This window comes from Gavia stellata, chromosome 8 (genome assembly GCF_030936135.1).
Source record: "Gavia stellata isolate bGavSte3 chromosome 8, bGavSte3.hap2, whole genome shotgun sequence".
Classification (NCBI taxonomy): Eukaryota; Metazoa; Chordata; class Aves; order Gaviiformes; family Gaviidae; genus Gavia; species Gavia stellata.
Window position 1 is genome coordinate 26,630,140 of NC_082601.1, and position 22,695 is coordinate 26,652,834.

A 22,695-nucleotide genomic window follows, 5' to 3' on the forward strand; every position below is an offset into this window, starting at 1 on the left:
ATTTTAAATATTAACAAATATTTTTCTTAGTAAAACATACCTGTTATTTTTGTTCCCTCCTTGGTCTCAGAAGGCACTCCAACACCATACTCATTTTCTCCAGAAACCCGGAAGTAGTAAATGGCACCTTCTTGCAAGCCAGTCACTTTGTAGGACAGGCGATGGCAATTGTTTGTCACAGTGACCCACGCTTTTTTGCTAGCTTCTCGTTTTTCAATAACATAGTTCTTTACAGGTGCTCCACCATCATTTTCAGGAACATCCCAGGATAACACAACAGATTCTTTAGTTACATCTTTCGCTGCAATATTAGATGGTGGGCCAGGAGTATCAAGAACTTTGACAATTAAAGTCAGGGTAGCAGTGTTCAAGATGTTTTGCAATGTTAATGTGTATTTTCCAGAATCGTTTCTTGTTGCTTTTTCAATAGTAAGAGATGTGCAATTATGTGAAGTATCAATGCTTGCTCGTGTACGGAGATCAGTGTCTGCTTTGTTCCACGTTACATTTGGGACTGGTTTGCCTCTGAAAGGAACAGTCATTGTGAATGATCCACCAGCCTTTACGATTAAAGTCTTCCGCATTTCACTGTCAATATCAAAGGCAGGTTCTTCTTCTCTTTCTTTTGCCACTTGAGGTTCTGAGACATCACTTGGCTCACTGACACCAATTTTGTTAATGGATTTCACTCTAAAGACGTACTCAGAGCCTGACACTAATCCAGTTATGGTGTATTCTGTGCCTCTTAAGTTCTGAATAGCAGTTGTCCAGTCAGTTTCATCAGTTTTTTTGTATTCAACTGTGTACCCCGTTACTTGAGCACCTCCATCAAACAGTGGCTTTGTCCACCCAATTGTGATATTTGACCTTGTAGAATCCATAATCTTAGGTTTAGATGGGGGAGATGGCAAGAAGATTGGATCTTCTGCTCGAATCAATGGTGTGGTTTCGCTCGGAAGACTGAGGCCAGCAGCATTTTCTGCATAAACCCGGAATTCATATTCACATCCTTCACGGAGACCAGATGATTTCACTCTTAAATCATAAACTGGCTTTTTGTTTACACGAATCCATCTTAGGCTAGTTTTCTCACGCCTTTCAATTACATAGCCAGAGATCTCATTGCCTCCATCAGATTCAGGTCTTGCCCAGCACAGAGTTATTGAATCTTTGCTCACACTGGTGATCTCTAAAGATGTAGGTGGACTTGGAACTGTAAATGGGTCTAGAGCTTTGACAGCAACACTTTCTAGAGGCTCACCAACACCATATTTGTTAACTCCCATCACTCTGAAAATATACTCATTACCCTTCAGTAGTTTTGTCACTTTACAGGATGTTGTTCTAAGCTCTCCTTCACAAAGTGTCCATGCAATTCTGCTGGTCTCACGCTTTTCTACAATATAATAATCAATATCTGCACCACCATTTTCTTGAGGGGGTCCCCATGATAAATGACACTTTTCAGCAGTAAGGCCATTTATTTCTAATGGGCCTGCAGGTGGGCCAGGTCTATCAAGTACTTTGCAATTAATTGCCAAAGATCTTGTTCCTGCAACGTTTTGTAATGTTAGCACATACTGTCCTGAATCACCTCGGATACAGTCCTTAATTGTTATTGCAGTAGTGTGATCTGTTGAGGCTATTTCAACTCTAGCTTTTCCTTCAAGCTCCTTGCCATCCTTTGTCCATGAAATCACTGGTATTGGCCGTCCTGCAATATCAGCATTGACTTTAAACACTTCTCCAGCCTTCACAACTACAACATCCCTGAATTTGGCATCCATCATAATTCTTGGAGCCTCTACATCATCTTTTACAGTCACAGGTCCAGTTGATTCAGATGGCTGACTGAAGAGTCCAGCAGCGTTCTTTGCAATCACACGGAATTCATATCGCTGGTCTTCTGTAAGTCCACCTACGTCAAAGTATGTTTCTTGCACATTAGTAAAATTACACTTTAGCCAACGACCGTCTGGTATCTCTCTGCGTTCAATAATATATCCTGTTACTTTAGCTCCACCATCATATTCTGGTTTAGTCCATTTCAGTGAGACACATGTTCTTGTAATATTAGTAACTTCTGGCTGACCAGGAGGATCACATGGATCTCTTGCAGCAACTGGTTCACATGATTTACTGCATTTGCCTATTCCGGCAATATTTTCAGCATACACACGATATTCATACAGCAGTCCTTCATCAAGCCCTGTAACTTTCATTTGCGTATCAGGTATAAGGCTCTTGTTGACTTTTGTCCAAAGAATGCTGCTTCTTTCTTTACGTTCCAAGTGATATCCTAGTACTCTGCTACCTCCATCATTAACTGGTACCTGCCAAGTTACAATCATGAAAACTTTAGTTGCATGTGCCACATGAGGAGTTCCAGGTGGTCCTGGAGGCTTAAATGGATACTCTGCCACAACAGAAGGAGAATTAGTGTAAGTGCTTTTCCCATAACGGTTTTCTGCACAAATACGGAACTGATATTCAGAGCCAGTGGTGAGTCGAGATACTTTAACTGATGTTCTTGCAACTGCTGCAGATACTACATCCCATGTTGTTGTGGTAGTTTCTCGCTTCTCCACAATGTAATTGCTAATATGACACCCACCATCATATGCTGGAGGTTTCCAAGACAGAGTTACACTATCAGCACTAACTTCATCAATATGCACATCAGTTGGTGGTCCTGGTCTGTCAAGGACAACTACAGTTAATGAAGCTGTTGTTGATCCAGCAGTATTTGAAAGGTGTAATTCATAATGTCCCAAATCTTCATTTGAAGCTTCCTTGATGGACAGTGAAGTTGAAGTCTTTGATGTCTGAACATTTACCCTGGTTGTCTCTTTTAAGGGATTCCCATCCTTCTTCCAGCTAACAGTTGGAAGAGGTCGCCCTCTGAATGGCACATCAATCTTAAGATCATCTCCAGCTTTCACAGTGAATGTGTTGAAAAGGAGCTCAGCAGATGGCTGGATTTCAATATCTTTTGCAATGACTGGGACACCAAGTTCTCTTGGATCACTTTTTCCTTTTTCATTAACAGCAATTACTCTGAAACTGTACTCTTCTCCCATACTTAAGCCTGTTACTGTTGCTTCTAATGTTTTCACCTGTGTACATGCACTCCATTTTATACTTCCTTTAGTTTGCATTTCTACTATATAACCAGTAATTTTACTACCACCATCACTCTCTGGCTTTTCCCATTTAATTGAAGCAGAGTTGCGAGTCACATCAACAAGAACAACCTTTGCAGGTGGAGCAGGTGGTTCAGAAACCTTAATTGGGTCTGGTGTTTCTGCTGGTAAGCCAACCCCATATTCATTTACAGCTAGAACACGGAAGTAATAACTACATCCTTCTTGCAGTTGAGTAATTTTGAAGGAATTCTTAGTGCAGTTGTTTGTAATTGTGGCATATGCCTTTCTTGTGGATTCTCGCTTTTCAACTACATAGTTGGTAATTTTAGCTCCACCATCAATAAGTGGCGGTTCCCAGGCTAATGTTACAAAATCTTTCTTCACTTCTCTGATTGTCAGGTTTATAGGTGCACTAGGTGTATCAAGCACTCTGACGTTAACAAAGGCTGATTTTTTGCCACTGTTGTTCTCTAAAGTAAGATTGTATCTACCACTATCAAATCTATTTACATTGTCAATGACCAGCATTGTATAGGAACTGGTGACTTCAATCTGAGCTCGCTCACTAATTATTCCTTCTGCTTTCTCCCATTTAACTTCAGGTTCTGGTCTTCCTCTGATGGTGACAAACAGGCGTAATGTACCACTAGCACGTACAGTGACTACTTTTCTGAGATCTGCATCAAGTTCAATTTCAGGAGGTTCAATCTTGTCTGCTGCTATGACTGTACCAGGTATAGTAGCAGGTTCTCCTACTCCTTCTGAGTTGATGGCACAGATGCGGAAGTTATACTGCTGGTTCTCTTTAAGTTTTGTTACAGTGAACTGTTTTGCTTGTAGACCTGTTGGTGGGGTGCAGGTAGTCCATTCGTCAGCAGCAGCTTCTTTTACTTCTACTACATATCCCTTAACCGGAGCACCGCCATCATAAATGGGCTTACTCCAGGCAAGGGAAACTGATGACTTGGATGTGTCTGTAACCTTTGGATTGCTTGGTGGACCTGGTGGATATAATACATCACAAGCACGATAGAAAATGGATGGCTCACTGGGTTCCCCTACCCCTGCAGCATTTTCAGCAGAAACTCTAAATTCATAGAAATGCCCATCTGTAAGACCTGTCACTCTGAATCGCAACTCTGTCAGACTTTTCTTATTGCATTTGGTCCACCGGATACCATCTTTGTCTCGTTTTTCAAGTATGTAACCTTCAATTTCAGCTCCCCCATTGTCTTCTGGGCGACCCCATGTTACCACCATAGAATCTTTCGTGATTGCTGAAACTTCAGGTGTTGAAGGAGGACCAGGGGGTTTGTATGGATTACGAGCCACAATTGGCTCAGATTCCAAGGGTTCTCCAGTTCCATATTTGTTCACTGCCATTACACGGAAAATGTATTCATTGCCAGCAAGTAGTCTGGTTACTTTGTGGTTAAGAGCCTGCACATCTGTTGCTACTTGTGTCCATGAAAGCCTGCTTGTCTCTCTCTTCTCAATGATATAATGTGAGATACTAGAACCACCGTCATGTAAAGGTGGAGCCCATGCCAAGTAGCATTTTTCTGCAGTGACACCTGTAACCTTCAAAGGTCCTTCCGGAGGTCCTGGCCTGTCAAGCACTTTTACAGTGATTGGTATAGATTTTGTGCCACCAACATTTCTGAGGTTAAGAGTATAGTGACCTCCATCTACTCTTATACAGTCTTTGACAGTAAGAGTTGTTTTCTGAATGGTAGATTTAATTTCCGTTCTTGCAGTTGTTTCTTCAAGGTCTTTACCATCTTTTGACCATGTAATGTCAGGAATAGGTTTGCCGTGGATATCAGCTTCAAGAACAAAGGTTTCTCCAGCATGAACAACAATGACATCTTTGTATTTAGGATCCAGTGAAGCCCCTGGTGCTTCAATTTCATCTCTGGCAGTAATGGGCCCTGTACTTTCAGATGGTTCACTCAAGCAACCTGCTGCATTTCTTGCAATTACTCTAAATTCATATCGTTGGTCTTCAACAAGACCGCTTACTGTAAATTCTGTTTCCAACACATTTGTAAAGCTGGCTTTCATCCAGCGACCATCTGGTAGTTCTTTCTTTTCTATGATATATCCAGTTATTTTGCTTCCACCATCATATTCTGGTTTTTTCCACTTCAATGTGATATTATTTCTTGTAACAACAATGGCCTCTGGGCGGCCAGGTGGGTCACAAGGATCTCGGGCAACATACAATTCTGATACCTTGCTGACTTTGCCAATACCAACAATGTTTTCAGCAGAAACTCTGAACTCATATTCAAGACCTTCTTCAAGGCCATCTGTTTTATATTTGGTGTCTGCAATGAGTGACTTGTTCTGTTTTGTCCAAAGAATGCTGTTCTTATCTTTACGTTCAAGATGGTAGCCAAGAACTTTGCTTCCTCCATCATTAACTGGTTCATGCCATTGTACGATCATATGGTCCTTGGAAGCTGCTGTTACAAATGGGGTTCCAGGTGGCCCAGGCACCTTGTAGGGGTATTGCACAATGACTGGTTTAGAATCCAAAGGAGAGCTCTTCCCATATCTGTTTTCAGCAGAAATCCTAAACTGGTATTCAGAACCAGTTTTAAGCTTTGTTGCTTTGATAGTTGTTCTTGCAACAGTTGCTGACACGATGCTCCACGTGGTAGTGCTTGTGTCACGCTTTTCTACTATATAGTTGCTTATCTGACAGCCACCAGCATAATTAGGTGGATCCCATGATAAAACAACAAAGTCTGCACTAACTTCGTCAAAACGGACGGGTCCTTGTGGTGGGCCAGGCTTTTCCAGTACAATTATGCTCAGGTGCTCTGTTGCTGTACCAGCTGTGTTTGTTGCTGTTACTGTATATTTACCGAAGTCTTCCTTGTTGCTTTCTTTAATATGTAAAGTAGTTGATGTTGATGTATCCTGAATATGTAATCTGGTTGTCTGTTTCAGTGGCTGCTCATCTTTTGTCCAAGTAATAGTAGGTTTGGGTCTACCTATAAATGGTACTTCTACCTTCAGATCTTCTCCAGCCTGTACACTGTATGTATTAAACATCAGTTTGAAACTTGGCTCAATTGTCAAGTCTTTAGCTATCACAGGAATTCCAAGTGCTCTGGGATCGCTTTTGCCTTTTTCATTGTAGGCAATCACATGAAATTGATATTCCTGTCCTGGACTCAAACCAGACACAACTGCGTTGCATGTTTTGGTCTCACTAACAACACTCCATTTTTCTGTTCCTTTAGGCAGCATTTCAACAATGTATCCCAAAATTCTGCTACCTCCATCATGTTCAGGTTTTTCCCATGCAAGTGACGCACTTCTCTGAGTCACATCGGTGAGTGTTACTTTCCCAGGAGGCAGAGGTGGTTCTGAGGCTTTGACAGCATCCGTGGTTTCAGCTGGAACACCAATTCCAAATTCATTTTCAGCCATAACTCTGAAGTAATAAATTGCTCCTTCTGTAAGATTTTCAACTTTAAAACTTGTCTTGCCACACTTAGCACTCACATTTGCAAATGCCTTCCTGGTTGACTCACGCTTGTCTATTACGTAGTTCTTTACCTTTGCACCACCATCGATAATGGGCGGTTCCCAAGATAATACAGCAGAATCCTTCTTTATCTCCTTTACCACTAAGTTTTGTGGTGGTCCTGGTGTGTCCAAGACTTTTACTGTAACAAATGCAGATTTAGAACCACTGCTGTTCTCCAACTTAAGAATGTACTTTCCAGCATCATTTCTATCACAGTTGTCAATTGAAAGTTGTGTGTAGTTTATGCCTTTATCAATCTGAACTTTTTCTGTGAATTCACCTTCTTCTCGAGACCACGTGATGTCAGGTGTTGGTCGTCCCCGGAATGGTATGTGAATTCTAGCAGACCCACCAGCTCTTACCACTATTCCTTTCCTTAGCTCTGAATCAATATCAAGTTCTGGAGCTTCAAGTTTATCTTCTGGTTTAATAGTACCAGGAACTGATGCAGCCTCTCCTACACCAACCTTGTTGAGGGCACACACTCGTAGTTTATATTCTTGATGCTCAGCAAGCTGTTTGATTTCAAATCGAGTGGCACGTACACCTGTCTGTGGAGTAGCAAGTGACCATTCATCTTCATCTGCTTTACAGATTTCTACAAGATATCCCTGGATTTCACAACCACCATCATAAATAGGTTTACTCCAACCAAGTGTAAGTGAACTTTTGGTGGTATCCACAACATGGGCATTTGTAGGTGGGCCAGGCTTAAACATGGGGTCACAAGCTCTAAAGTAAGGAGAAACTTGGCTTGGTTCACCCACTCCGGCAGCATTTTCAGCAGAAACTCTGAATTCATATTCATGATCCTCTGTTAATCCTGTAACTCTTAATCGCAAATCTGTAATTCGTCGTTTATTGCATTTTATCCATCTGATGCCCGCTCGGTCTCTCTTTTCTACAATGTAGCCTATAATTTCACTACCTCCATCACTATCTGGCCGGCTCCAGCAGACAGTCATAGAATCCTTTGTGATGTTGGTAATTTCCAAGGCCTTTGGTGGTCCAGGAACCACAAATGGATTTTTCATCATTACTGGCACAGATTCTAATGGCTCACCAACCCCATATTTGTTAACTGCCATAATACGGAAAACATATTCATTTCCTTCCAAGAGTTTTGTTACTTTCAGCATTGTAGGTAAAACTTCTGAAGCAACAACAGTCCATGCTAGGCGACTAGTTTCTCTCTTCTCTACAATGTAATGAGAAATATCACTGCCACCATCATGAAGAGGAGGAGCCCAGGCCAATGAACATTTTTCAGCTGTAACTCCTGTCACTTGGACTGGGCCCTCTGGAGGTCCTGGCCTGTCCAGGACTTTTACATTTACTGGTACTGTCTTTGTTCCTGCAACATTAGAGGCTTCTAAAATGTACTGTCCACCATCAACTCTAATAGCATCTTTTACAATTATTAATGCACTGAAATCTGTGTTCTTTATTTCATATCTAGCAGTTTCCTCAAGCTCTTTATCTCCTTTGTACCACTTAATGGTTGGTAGTGGCTTTCCGTGAACATCAGCCTCAAGTCTGAATGTTTCACCAGCATTTACAACAATTGTGTCTTTGTACTTTGGATCCATTGAAATTCGTGGAAGTTCAACTTCATCCCTTGCTGCTATTGGTCCTGTACTGTCAGATGGTTTGCTTATTGCACCTGCAGCATTCTTTGCAATTACTCTAAATTCGTATCTTTGGTCTTCAGTAAGCCCTGTTACAGTGAACTGAGTTTCAATGATATTTGTGAAGCTAGCTTTCATCCAGCGACCATCTGGTAAGTCACGTTTCTCTACAATATAACCAGTAATCTTACTTCCACCATCATATTCTGGTTTGGTCCACTGTAGAGTAATAGAGCTTCTTTTTATTATTATAGCTTCTGGGCGACCTGGAGGATCACATGGGTCGCGAGCTACATAGCACTCAGAAACTTTACTTGTTTTGCCTACACCAACAATATTTTCTGCAGAAACTCGAAACTCATATTCAATTCCTTCTTCAAGGTTAGTTGTCTTAAAACTTGTGTCCTGAATAATAGTCTTGTTCACTTTAGCCCATAAAATGCTGTTTTTCTCCTTTCTCTCAAGGTGGTAGCCCAACACTCTACTGCCTCCATCATTTATTGGTTCATGCCACTGTACGACCATGGATTCTTTTGTAACTGTTGTCACAAATGGTGTGCCAGGAGGTCCTGGTTCCTTGTAGGGGTACTGTGCTACAACTGGAGAAGATTCCAATGCAAAGCTCTGCCCATACCTGTTCTCAGCAAATATTCTGAACTGGTATTCTGAACCAGTTTTCAGTTTAGTCACCTTCAGTGTAGTTCTTGCAACAGTAGCAGAAACTGTTTCCCATACAGTGGTTGTTGTATCTCTCTTGTGAACAATGTAGTTGGTGATTTGACAGCCACCTGTGTACGCTGGGGGATTCCATGATAGGGTAATACTTTCTGCACTTATTTCATCAAACTTCACAGGTCCTACTGGAGGGTCAGGTTTGTCTAGAGTTATAATTTCAACAGAGGCAGACTTTTGCCCAACAACATTAGCCACAGTGATTTCATAAGTGCCACTGTCCTCTTTGCTAGTTTCTTTAATATTCAATATAGTGAGATCAGTCAAATCACTAACATTGACTCTTGTTGTCTGCCTTAATGGCTGGCCATCTTTTACCCAGGTAACAGTTGGTTTAGGTCGACCTGCAATTGGTACCTCTACTTTCAGATCTTGTCCCACTTGGATACTATAACTGTAAAATGCAGGTCTTACATCAGGTTCAATCACCAGGTCTTTGGCAACTACTGGAACTGCAAGTGCTCTAGGATCACTCTTACCCTTTTCATTTACAGCCATTACTCTAAAAAGGTACTCTTCCCCTTGAGTTAGATTAGTAATAACTGCTTCAAGTGTTTTTACATGAGCACACTCTGACCACTTCTCACTACCCTTTGCTTGCATTTCAACCACATATTGTATGATTTTGCTGCCACCATCATGTTCAGGTTTTGCCCAGCTTAGTGAGACACTGTTTCTTGTGACATCATCCACTGTTATTTTCCCAGGAGGCTGTGGAACTTCAGCAACTTTAATTGGGTCACTGGTTTCCGCAGGGAGGCCAATTCCATATTCATTCTCAGCAGAGATTCTAAAGAAGTAATAGCAGCCCTCCTGAAGTTGATCTACTTTCCATGAAGTCTTGTGGCAGTTTGTTACAACAGCTGCATATGCCTTTCTTGTTGCTTCACGCTTTTCAATAATGTAATTTTTTATTTTTGCTCCACCATCCAAGAGAGGAGGCTCCCATGAAAGTGAAACAGAGTCTTTAGTGACCTCTCTGATTTTTAAATTAACAGGTGCACTTGGGGTGTCCAGTACTCTTACACTGACAAAGGCAGACTTTGTTCCACTGCTGTTTTCTAAAGTCAGAGTATACTTTCCAGTATCAAATCTGTTAACATTGTCTAGAACAAGGGAAGTAAAGCTGCTAGTGGTATCAATAATAGCTGCCTCCCTGATGTCACCATCCATTTTACCCCATTTTACTTCAGGTGTTGGACGACCTCTGATGGGAACAAACAGTCTTAAGGAACCTCCTGCCCTCACATTTACAATCTTCCTTAATTCCATGTCAAGGTCAATGTCTGGTGCCTCCATCTTTTCTTCCACAATAACAGAACCAGGAACATCTGCATGCTCTCCAACTCCTGCTTTATTAACTGCACATATGCGGAATTTGTATTCATGTTTTTCCACTAATTTTTCTACTTCCATGTGAGTATTCTTAATTCCAGTTGGAGGGGTACAAATTGCCCATTCACTGTCACTTACATCACATTTTTCCACAATGTATCCCTGAATTTCAGCGCCACCATCATAGATAGGTTTACCCCATGAAAGGAAAACTGAAGATCTTGTAACATCCACAACTTTAGGATTATTGGGTGGACCTGGCTTGTAAATAGGATCACATGCTTTGTAGTAAGTGGAAGGTGGGCTTGGTTCACTAAGACCAGCAGCATTTTCAGCTGAAACTCTGTACTCATAATCGTGATTTTCTATAAGCCCAGTCACTCTGTATCGCAGTTCATTTATCAGGCGTTTGTTACATCTTGTCCAGCGAATACCTTCCTTATCTCGTTTTTCAAGGATGTAGCCTAAGATTTCACTACCGCCATCTGAGGCTGGCCTTTCCCATACAACTATCATAGAATCCTTGGTAACAGCTGTGACTTCTGGTGCCTTTGGTGGAAGTGGCACTACAAATGGGTTCTTTGCGAGTACTGGTTCAGACTCAAGAGGTTCACCAATGCCATATTTATTTACCGCCATGATGCGGAAAACATATTCATTTCCTTCTAAAAGTTTTGTAACTTTGCAGTTTAGGGTTTGCACATTTGATTCAACGATCGTCCACACCAAGCGACTGGTTTCCCTTTTTTCTACAACATAGTGAGAAATATCACTACCACCATCTTGTAGTGGAGGTTTCCATGACAGCATGCATTTTTCAGCAGTAACACCTGTAATGTCAACAGGTCCTTCTGGTGGTCCAGGTCTATCAAGAACTTTGATGTTAACAGGAACTTTCTTTTCACCTGCAACATTCTTTGCCAGTAGTACATACTGACCACTGTCAACTCTAATGGCTTCCTTCACACTAAGGCTTGTTGCAAAATCAGTACTTTTTATTTCCATACGAGCAGTGTTTGTCAGCTCACGATCACCTTTTAACCACTGAATGGAAGGTATCGGTTTGCCATGAACATCAGCATCCAGTTTGAATGACTCACCAGCATGCACTACAACAGTGTCTCTGTATTTTGGATCCATACTTATATGAGGTGGTTCTACTTCATCTCTTGCTGTAATTGCCCCTGAGCTCTCAGATGGTTCACTAAAAACACCTGCAGCATTTCGTGCTATAACACGGAACTCATACCTCTGGTTTTCAACTAGACCAGTTACTTCAAATTGGGTATCAATGACATTTGTAAAGCTTGCTTTCATCCAACGACCATCAGGAAGCTCCTTCTTTTCAACAACATAGCCTGTGATCTTACTTCCACCATCATATACAGGTTTCTTCCACTGAAGTGTTACTGAGCTTCTTGTGACAATTATAGGTTCTGGACGACCTGGAGGGTCGCATGGGTCATGTGCAGTATAGCATTCAGATGCTTTACTTGCCTTTCCAATGCCCACTATATTTTCTGCATAAACTCTGAACTCATATTCAAGACCTTCCTCAAGGCCAGTTGTCTTAAATTTGGTATCTGGAATAGGTGTTTTATTCAGTTTAGCCCACAGAATGCTGTTTCTTTCTTTGCGCTCCAAGTGATACCCAATGATCTTGCTACCACCATCATTGACCGGTTCATTCCATTGTACCACCATGCTGTCTTTTGAGACATTTGTTACAAAAGGTGTTCCAGGTGGACCAGGAACTTTAAATGGGTATTGCGCTATGATTGGCTCTGAAGTCAGATAGGTACTCTTCCCGTATCTGTTCTCAGCTGCAATTCTGAACTGATATTCACAGCCAGTCTTTAATCGACATGCTTTTATAGTTGTTCTTGCAACAGTAGCTGACACCGACTGCCAAGTGGTCGTGGAAGTGTCCCTTTTTTCTACAATGTAATTATTGATAGAGCTACCACCATCATACTTGGGTGGTTCCCAGGAAATAGTAATACTATCTGCTGTTACTTCATCTACTTTTACTGGTCCAGTTGGAGGTCCTGGTTTGTCAAGGACAACAATATTTAGGGTCTCAGTTGCTTCACCTGCAGAGTTTGTAAGTTTAACTAAATATGTCCCCACATCTTCTCTGCATGCTTCTTTTATTGTTAACACTGTGTTATTTTCTGAACTTTCTGCATTTACTCTTGTAGTCTGCTTCAATGCCACATTATCTTTATGCCAAAACACTGCTGGTTTGGGTCGACCAACAAAAGGAACATCAACCTTTAAGTCCTCGCCTGCTAAAACACTGAAAGTGGTAAACAGTAGTTTGAAAGCTGGTGGAATCACAAGATCCTTTGCAACAACCGGTATACCCAGGTGGCGAGGATCACTGATACCTTTCTCATTCTGAGCTGAAACACGGAAGGTATATTCTTCACCTTGGATCAATCCTGTGATAGTGGCTTCAGTAACTTTTACCGTAGCGCATGTTGACCATTTTTCACTGCCTTTGCTTTGCATTTCTACAATGTAGCCCAGAATTCTGCTACCACCATCATGTTCAGGTTTTTCCCAAGATAAGGATACACTGTTTCGTGTCACATCCAACAAAGTTATTTTCCCTGGTGGAAGTGGTCTTTCTGATACTTTTACAGATTCTGAAGTTTCAACTGGAAGGCCTATTCCATACTCATTTTCAGCTAGGACTCGGAAGTAGTAGTTGCAGCCTTCTTGCAGTGAATCAACTTTCCAGCTGGTCTTGTGGCAATTGGCATTAACAGTTGAATAAGCTTTTCTTGTTGATTCACGCTTTTCAACAATGTAATTTTTTATTTTAGAGCCACCATCTATGAGAGGAGGCTCCCATGCGAGTGTAACTGATGATTTTGTAACTTCTTTTATTTTCAAATCTTGAGGTGCCCCTGGGGTATCAAGAACTCTGACATTCACAAATGCTGACTTACTACCTGAGCTGTTTTCGATTGTCAGAATGTATTTGCCACTATCAAATCTATTTACGTTTTCAACAATAAGTAGAGTATAAGAGCTTGTTGATTCAATGCTCGCTCTATCCAAAGATTCCCCATGCTCTCTTGTCCATTTTACTTCAGGTGCTGGTCTTCCTTTAATTGGGACAAAGAGCCTTAGAGTACAGCAGGCTCTAATAGTGACAACTTTACGTAGTTCTGCATCAAGTTCAATCTCTGGAGGTAGCATTCTTTCTTCAGCTTTTGGAGTCCCAGGAACAAGAGCAGGTTCTCCGAGACCTTCAGAGTTCATAGCATATATCCGTATTTTATACTCTTGATTTTCTTTCAGGTCAGTGATGGTAAAAGAAGTGGCCTTTAGGCCTAGGGGTGGAGTTACAATCTTCCACTCGTCTTCTTCAGGTAGTGCGATCTCAACCATGTAACCTGTGATCTCTGAACCACCATCATATATTGGTTTGTTCCATGCTATTGTAATTGAGGACTTGCTGCTATCCAAAACACGAGGATTACCTGGGGGACCAGGCTTAAATACAGTATCACAAGCTTTATAGAAAGGACTGGTTGGGCTTGGCTCACTGACTCCGGCAGCATTTTCAGCCATGACTCTGTATTCATATTCGTGGCCTTCTGTCAGTCCAGACACTTTATAACGTAAGTCAGTAACAACCCGTTTGTTACATTTCACCCACCGTAGACCAGCCCTGTCTCGACGTTCCACAATATAGTTAGTTATTGGGCTCCCACCATCAGAATCAGGATGGCCCCAACAAACAACCATAGAATCTTTTGTAATTGCTGTAACTTCAGGTGTTTTAGGTGGATCAGGTGGCACATATGGATTTACTGCAAGAATGGGCTCTGATTCCAGAGGCTCACCAACTCCATATTTGTTAACAGCCATAACACGGAACACGTACTCATTGCCCTTCAACAGCTTAGTGACCTTCAATTTAGTTAATGGAACTTCTGTGGCTACAGCTGTCCATGCCAATCTACTGGTTTCACGTTTTTCAACCACATAATGGTCAATCTTTGCTCCTCCATCATCCAGTGGAGGTAGCCATGACAGCACACATTTTTCTGCAGTGACTTCAGACACAGCCAAAGGCCCTTCTGGGGGACCAGGTCTATCAAGAACTTTAACATTGAAGATATGCTTGGCAAAGCCACCAGGATTTGTTGCAGTAAGTGTATAGGCACCACCATCTCTTCTTGAAGAATCTTTATTGATAAGAACAGTAGAGAAATCTGCTATTTTTATTTCTAATTTTGCTGTGTCTTCCAGTTCTTTTTCTCCTTTTGTCCATGTCATAGTTGGTGGAGGGCGACCTGAAACATCAGCCTCAAGTCTGAAAACTTCACCTGCTTTCAGCACTAAGGTGTCTTTGTATTTAGCATCCACCCTTATCTTTGGTGCTTCAATGTCATCTCTACAAGTTATTGCATCGGATGGCTCAGAGGGCTGACTGACAGCACCACCAGCATTCCTAGCAATTACACGGAATTCATAGGCAGCATCTTCTGTCAAACCACTTACAGTGAATTCAGTCTCTAGTATATTGCTGAAATTAGCCTTCAGCCAACGGCCATTAGGAAGGTCTCTTTTTTCAACGGTGTAGCCAGTTATCTTAAAACCTCCATTATATTCTGGTTTAGTCCACTTCAGTGTAACTGCATGTCTTGTGATGTTCAGAGGTATCGGCTTGCCAGGTGGATCTATTGGGTCTAGGGCAAACACAGGCTCAGATGGCTTGCTTGGCTTACTCTTCCCAGCCAGATTTTCTGCTATAACACGGAATTCATATGCAATGCCATCGGTAAGTCCAGTTGATTTAAAGATATTGCCTGATACCATCATTTTACTTACAGTCTGCCAAAGAATGCTGTTTCGTTCTTTTCTTTCAACATGATATCCGAGAATTGGGCTTCCACCATCAGTAACTGGCTCATTCCAGCTAATGGTCATGGTTTCTTTGGTGACTGCAATCACCTGAGGAGTGCCAGGAGGCCCAGGTACCTTAAATGGGTAGTTGGCAACTACAGACTCTGAGGTAATGGCTGGACCAATTCCATATCTGTTTTGAGCTTTAACACGGAACTGGTACTCAACTCCAGTAGTAAGACGAGTGGCTTTAAACGTAGTACGTATCACTGTGGTTGCCAATTCAGTCCATGTGGTACTGTCAGTTTGACGCATTTCTACAACATAGTTACTTATTGGTACTCCACCATCATTCAAAGGAGGCTCCCATGAAAATGTTAGAAAGTCAGATGAAATTTCATCAAATTTTATTGGTCCAGTAGGAGGTCCAGGTATGTCATGAACCTGAACTATGATTACTTCACTAACTTCTCCAACAATATTTTTAGCTGACAGTGGATATTGACCACTATCACTTCGTTTACATTCATTGATGGTTAGTATGGTTGCAGTTGCAGTATTTTCATAATTTACCCTTTGTGTTTGCTTAAGTATCTGGTCTTCTTTCTTCCAAGTCACAGTAGGCCTTGGACGACCAAGCACAGGGATTTCAATCTTGATATTGTCACCAGCTTTGGCAATGACTGTTTTCTGGTAGATACCACGGAGGTCAAACTCTGGTAGCATCATTTGCTCCTTGATAATAACTGGCCTGCTTTCTCTTGGGGCACTTCTTCCAGCACTGTTAACTGCCATAACCTGGAAAGTATACTCTTCATTTTCAGTTAGATTCTTTACTACACAGTCCAATGTTTTTACAGTGGTGATGTGTGCCCACTGGTTGGTTCCTTTTCTCTGTGCTTCAATTACATACCCAGTGATCTTGCTGCCACCGTCATGTTCTGGTTTTGGCCAAGCCAGGCTAACTGAGTTCCGTGTTACATCCATAATAATAAGGCTCTCAGGAGGGGACGGTGCCTCAGAAGCTCTTACAGGTTCTGCAGTTTCAGCTGGTTCACCAATACCGTACTCATTTTCAGCCAGCACTCTGAAATAGTATTCACACCCCTCAGCCAAATTAGGAATCCTGAAGGAACACTTCTGGCAGTTGGTTGTGACTGTTGAATATGCTTTCCGAGTTGATTCACGTTTCTCGACAATATAGTTTGTTATACGTGAACCGCCATCTATCAGAGGCATATCCCATTGGAGGGTGATGCTGTCTTTAGTTATTTCTCTAGGCTTAAGGTTTATTGGTGGGCCTGGTGTATCCAAGACTTTTACATTTACAAAACCAGTCTTCTTACCAGCAGCATTTTCAAGAGTCATTACGTATTTTCCTGCATCGTATCTGGTGCACTCTGTGACAATCAAGAGCGTAAAAGAGTCTGTATTTTCAATACTGGCACGTCCTTTGAGTGAAACATCATCTTTTGTCCATGTAACTTCTGGAGTTGGACGTCCTTTAATTGGCACAAAAATCCGAATAGTTAATCCAGCTCTAACAACAAGTGTTCTTCTTAGCTCAGCATCTAATTCAAAGTCAGGAATCTCTTCCCGATCTTTGATTTCCACACTTGGAATTATTGCTGGTTCACCGACACCTGCAGCATTCATGGCAGAGATTCTGAAATTGTATTTGGCTCCTGTCTGCAGATGAGCAACAACAAACTGAGTGATTCTTAAAGCAGTCCCTGTTGTGTCTTTTACCCACTCCTCTTCTCCTTCCTTTTGATGCTCGACTATATAGCCAATGATGTCAAGACCACCATCATAGTGAGGCTTGCTCCAGGCTAAAGATGCACTTGTCTTTGTAGTATCAGTCACTCTTGGATTTGCAGGTGGACCTGGTGGGTCTGAAAAGTGAGAAAAAGATAAAACATTACATTACAGAGGAAGTCACTCTTATGCTGTCTGAATGTGCTCCCCACCCATCCTACCCACCCCCAAAAAAGAAAAGGCATGATACTAACATGCAACATCCTTGCATATGACTGAGTTTGAAGCATCACTTGGTGGTCCAACTCCTGCTCTATTTTCTGCACTGACACGGAATTCGTATTCATTTCCTTCCAGGAGACCAGTTACTTTACATCTAAGATCTGAAACTGGTTTCTTTGTTGCTCTGACCCATCTTAAACCTTTCTTTTCTCTTCGTTCCACATAGTAACCTGTGATTTCACTTCCACCATCATCTACTGGCCTTTTCCAGGTAACTGTGACAGTATTTTTAGTCACATTTGTTACTTCTGGTTTTCCAGGAGGACCTGGGGGACCTGGTAAGGAAGTAAAAAGTACAGTTAAAACAAAAATCATGGTTTCAAAGTTTAATAAAAACACACTGGAACTTCTTAGCTTGTTCTACATACCAAATCTATCCACCATCTTAACTGGTTCTGATTGTACTGGTTCACCCTTGCCATATTGATTTACTGCTGAGACACGGAAAACATATTCATTTCCTTGAATAAGCTTGCTAACAACATGCCTACAGCTTTCAATATTTTCAGCAACCAATGTCCAGAGTAGTCGGCTAGTTTCTCTCTTTTCAAGAACATATGATTTGACTGGTGATCCACCATCTTCTGCAGGAGGTGTCCATGTAAGAGTTGCTTTTTCTGCTGAAACATTGCTGATCTCAATAGGCCCCGGAGGTCCTGGAACATCTAAAACTTTCACATGTACGCTCTCCTGCTTAGTGCCAAAAGGATTGGTTGCAGTGATTGTGTATTCTCCAGAATCTTTTCTGGCTGCATATTTGACAGTTAGAGTAGAAGAAGTTGGTGTGGTTTCAATGTGCACAAGCTCTGAAGGTCTAAAATCTTTTCCAGCTTTTGACCATGCTGAAGTTGGAGGTGGTTTGCCACGGATACTAATAGCAGACACTGTAATGGTGTCTCCTGCTTTTACTGTTAAACCTTCCTTCAAAGTGGGATCAATAACAATGCTTGGTGCCTCTGTCAAAACAAACAGACAAAGAAACAAAAACAAACCCCCAAATGTTATAATAAGAACACAGAAAAAAAAAAAAAAAAGAAAGATGATTTGGTATTAATTATTCAAATAAAATTCTACATTTTTAATGCCATCTACATACCATACTCATCCTTGCATATTATGGTTCCTGTGGATTCAGATGGAGGACTGATAGCTCCAGCAGTGTTCTTTGCTCTAATTCTGAACTCATATTTGGAGCCTTCAGTGAGGTCAGTTACAGTAAATGCACAGTCTGGAACATTCACATGATTAGCTTTTGTCCAAGTCTTTGAGGGTAAATCACGCTTTTCAACAATATAGCCAGTTAACTTATGTCCACCATCATATTTTGGTTCTGTCCAAATGAGTGTTACTGAGTTCCTAGTTACATTGATAACTTCAGGTTTCCCAGGGGGATCTAGAAGAAAAAAATAATAAATAGTGGTCAAACAAAAGTTATTTCAAATTTCAGAATTTTCCTTTTTATTCTCCTGATGACTTACCAATAGGATCAAGTGCCACAACTGGTTCAGATGGCAGGCTTGGTTTACCTACTCCAGCCATATTGATTGCCATTACTCTGAATTCATATTCCAGACCTTCAGTCAGCCCTGTCACTCTGAAATCTTTCGTTCTTATTGGTGTTTTATTTGCTCTTTTCCACAAAAGACTATTTCTTTCTTTGACTTCAATGTGATAACCTAGAAGATAAATGGTGAGATGAAAATATGAGGGGTTTCCTAGAAGTCTTCATTTCTCATAGCATTGTGAAACATCATACAGCCTGTATGGCATGTCACATAGGCACTGTGCAAGAGGAACACTGAAAACCAGATTAAGAAATGGATGTGGACATACATCACAGATGTATGTAATTGCAATGATGAGGTGTTTGTAAATGCAAATTGCTAATTTTATAGACCCAAGTAATGTAACATATAGGTGAGTTTGTTTTTCTTTCTTTAGATATTTTGGCTGTGTGCAAAAATATTATTTCTCAGTTAGTCTTTTCCTGACTTTTAAGTTAAATTTTTTTAAAAATTCGTCACAGAGAAAGAGTAGGAAGTAAAACAGTGAAATCAATCAATCAATCAATCAATCAGTCAATTTAAAGCATAAACACCTGGTAGTTTTATCTTACCCTTTGACAGAGAGAGAGAACTATTAAGAACTGAAATACTAGGGAGGCTTTTGGGGATATACCTGTGATTGGTGAACCTCCAGTTCTTCTGGGATCAGTCCAAGTCAAAGCTACAGATTCATGCCGAACACCAACAATGTTGGGAGGTGGGGGAGCATCTGGCACATCTAAACAATATAAAAAAATGCAGTAACATTAATAATAAATATCCCCCTAAAACATTTTTTTCAATTTTGAAAATTGTAATGGATACTTACCAAATGGATGTTTTGCAATGACAGGGTCAGATTTAAGACCTTCGCCTACTCCGTATTTATTTTCAGCCCTGATCCTGAATGTATATTCATTTCCTTCATGAAGTCTTGTAACTCTGAACGTTGTTTTCTGGACTGCAGAGGCACAAGTCACCCACTTATTGTTTACATTATCTCTCTTCTCTAGGACATAGTTAGTGATTTCTGAACCACCATCATCTTTTGGAGGGCCCCATTTTAAGGTTATGGCATCAGCTGTGACTTCTTCAAATTTCACTGGACCTGTTGGTATGCCAGGTTTGCCAACAACTTTCACAGAAAGTGTGCCTTCCTTGCTGCCAACAACATTCTTCAGAGTTATTGTGTATTTTCCAGCATCAGCTTTCTGACAGTCATGTACTACAAGTGTGGTGTTAACTGCTGTAGATTCAAATGCAACTCTTCCACTCTCAGTAAGTGCCTGGTCTTCATCTTTCTTCCAGGTTACAGTTGGGACAGGCTTCCCTTTAATTGGGATTTTAAGACGGAAATTGCTACCCTCTTTAGCTATATAGCACAAATCAGGTAGATCTCTTAAATCAAGATCAGGTACCACTGTAAAAATAAAAGAAACCCATTATTCAACTATGCATAAATTCTGTGATAAAATTAAGATGCTGTTTTAAAGGCATCTGATTTGTATGTATGCATAGCAATGACAGTAAGCATAAAATAAAAGTAATTTGGGTAAGTGAAGCATTGAATTAATGATCGTAAGTTGCTTCTTACCAACATCATCTCTTGCCACAATTGTGAGCTCTGTTGGAGTTCCATATCCAGCATCATTTTGGGCTCTCACTCTGAAAGTGTATTCTTGTCCTTCTTTTAGATCTCTCATTGAATAATGGAGGTTCTTTGCCTGCATGACTTCTTGCCATTTATCTTCACCGATCAGGACCTCGACAACATATGCAAAAATACGGCTTCCACCATCACTGATAGGTTTTTTCCATACTAAATTGCATGATGATTTCGTTACAGCTGAAGCTTTTAGATCTACAACTGGCCCAGGTGTTTCTAGAAGGAAGAAAAGCATAGTAAGTGTCTATTCAAGCTAAAAATAAAAATTATTTGAATAGCAAAATAGGTAAACTGGATTAATTTTTCTTACCAGAAGCTTTAACAGCATCACGAGTTTCACAGGGGTCACCAATACCATATTCATTTTCAGCAAAGACCCTGAAGAAGTAAGATTTGCCTTCTTCTAAGTTAGTTATCCTGCAGCTTGTCTTTGGACATTCTGTTGTTACTGTGGACCATGACTTTCTTTCTGCATCACGTTTTTCAACGACATAATTTGTGATTGGACTGCCACCGTCTATTAGTGGAGGTTCCCATGTAATGAAGGCAGAATCCTTAGATGCTTCCTTTACAGTCAGGTTAATTGGAGGGCCTGGAGTATCTAGATAAACACAATAACCCCACATTTGATTTAGCTAACAAAATACAAAAAAAATCAGTTAAAAAGTTAACAAATGTATTATAATGGGGAAAACCCTGACACTTACCAAGTACTTTTACAACAATGGTGTATGCCTTTTTGCCACAGCTGTTCTCCAGACTGAGGACGTATTTTCCAGCATCATATTTGTTTACATTTTCACAACGCAGGAAGGTGTCAAAATCAGTTGACTTGATGTCTAATCCTTGTCTATCTCTTAGGTTGGCACCCACTTTAGACCATGTGATCTTTGGAGGTGGACGTCCTCTTACTGGCACGTAAAGTCTCATTGTGACTCCAGCACGCAACACAAGGACTTTCCTTAGTTCTGCATCAAGTTCTCCTTCAGGAGGAACTGTGTGTTTAACAAAACCCATGCAATTAAAACATCATCTTTAAGACTATCAGTAAAGTTACTGTGACAAAAATTCCCTCTTTACTGGCATTTCACTGGATTAAACAACTTGTTCTCATGCCTGTGATGATGTTAATGAGTTAGTGTCCTGACTTCCATTTCAAGATCATTTGCAAACTTGGCATTTTTTTTGCACTGATTTCACTTCCTTTTTTTCTGCCTTTTCCACCATTTACATTACTTATCATATGAAGAAGTCTCCTAGTTCCTCTAGAACTCAAAGGAGTTTCAAAACCTTCTGGACTGTACTACTTATCTTGAACCAAGACGGTTCTGTGAAGCAATGGTTTTGCAGATACAGTAAAATGCATACAGAAGCCAGCATAGCTTTTAAAGAATAAGTGTCATACAATTAAATAGTGTGCCACACAGATGCTTAGAATAATAATCTTGGCTTCAAGTTATTTAGAAGACATGAAGAAGACTGAAAGTTTTAAGAATGGAAAAGAGATCTGAAAAGTCTAATTTCAGGATTAGAGAAAGAAAAAGTTCTTGTAGACCCATAATAGGGGGCAGAAGAGTATCTAGCATATAAATGAAAAAAGCAGACACCAGTCAGATTCTACTCAGTTCCTAACTGCCCTATTCTTTTCCAAATTAGCCACTTTTAACCTACATTTTTTGAGAAATTACATATTCCAAATTAATCTGCTTCTGTGATCTGTGACAAACCCTATCTTTGGAACCCATCCCATGAATTAAAACAAAAGTCAACAAGGTAATTTGTTTTCAGTGAACATACTTAAAATGTCTTTGGCAGTGTGTTTATCGGGAACATCACTTGGATCACTGTATCCAATCTTATTGACAGCATAAACGCGGAACTGGTACTCTGTATCTTCTATCAGCCCTGTTACTACAAATCGCGTAGCCTGTAAGTTCTTGGGTAGATTGCATCTGACCCAGTTGTCTGTGTCAGCTCTTTTTGCTTCCACTAGATAACCAATAATAGGGCTTCCTCCATCATATGCTGGTTTGCTCCATGACAGGCTTATCGAATTACGAGTAGTATCAACCACTTTTGGGAAAGCAGGTGGGCCAGGAGGATCTGAGAATTAAAATTACATAAAGTTATCGTATCAAATGCTGTACAAACGTATTTGGAAATAATAATGGAAAATATCTGAGACTTTTGGCTT

At 40.8% G+C, this 22,695-nt stretch overlaps 1 protein-coding gene across 1 annotated transcript in view; it reads right to left on the reverse strand.

Moving 5' to 3' along the window:
• TTN (titin) overlaps nt 1–22,695 on the reverse strand; it is a 243,708-nt gene that overhangs the window by 28,111 nt on the left and 192,902 nt on the right. The window contains exons 212-222 of the mRNA XM_059820083.1: nt 22,299–22,604; nt 21,209–21,496; nt 20,812–21,102; nt 20,430–20,717; nt 19,665–20,255; nt 19,470–19,574; nt 18,770–18,967; nt 18,388–18,684; nt 17,660–18,247; nt 17,264–17,566; nt 41–17,146 (exon numbers count right to left, since the gene is read on the reverse strand). Coding sequence (XP_059676066.1) covers nt 41–17,146; nt 17,264–17,566; nt 17,660–18,247; nt 18,388–18,684; nt 18,770–18,967; nt 19,470–19,574; nt 19,665–20,255; nt 20,430–20,717; nt 20,812–21,102; nt 21,209–21,496; nt 22,299–22,604 — 20,361 coding nt within the window. The remainder of the gene's footprint in view (nt 1–40; nt 17,147–17,263; nt 17,567–17,659; nt 18,248–18,387; nt 18,685–18,769; nt 18,968–19,469; nt 19,575–19,664; nt 20,256–20,429; nt 20,718–20,811; nt 21,103–21,208; nt 21,497–22,298; nt 22,605–22,695) is intronic.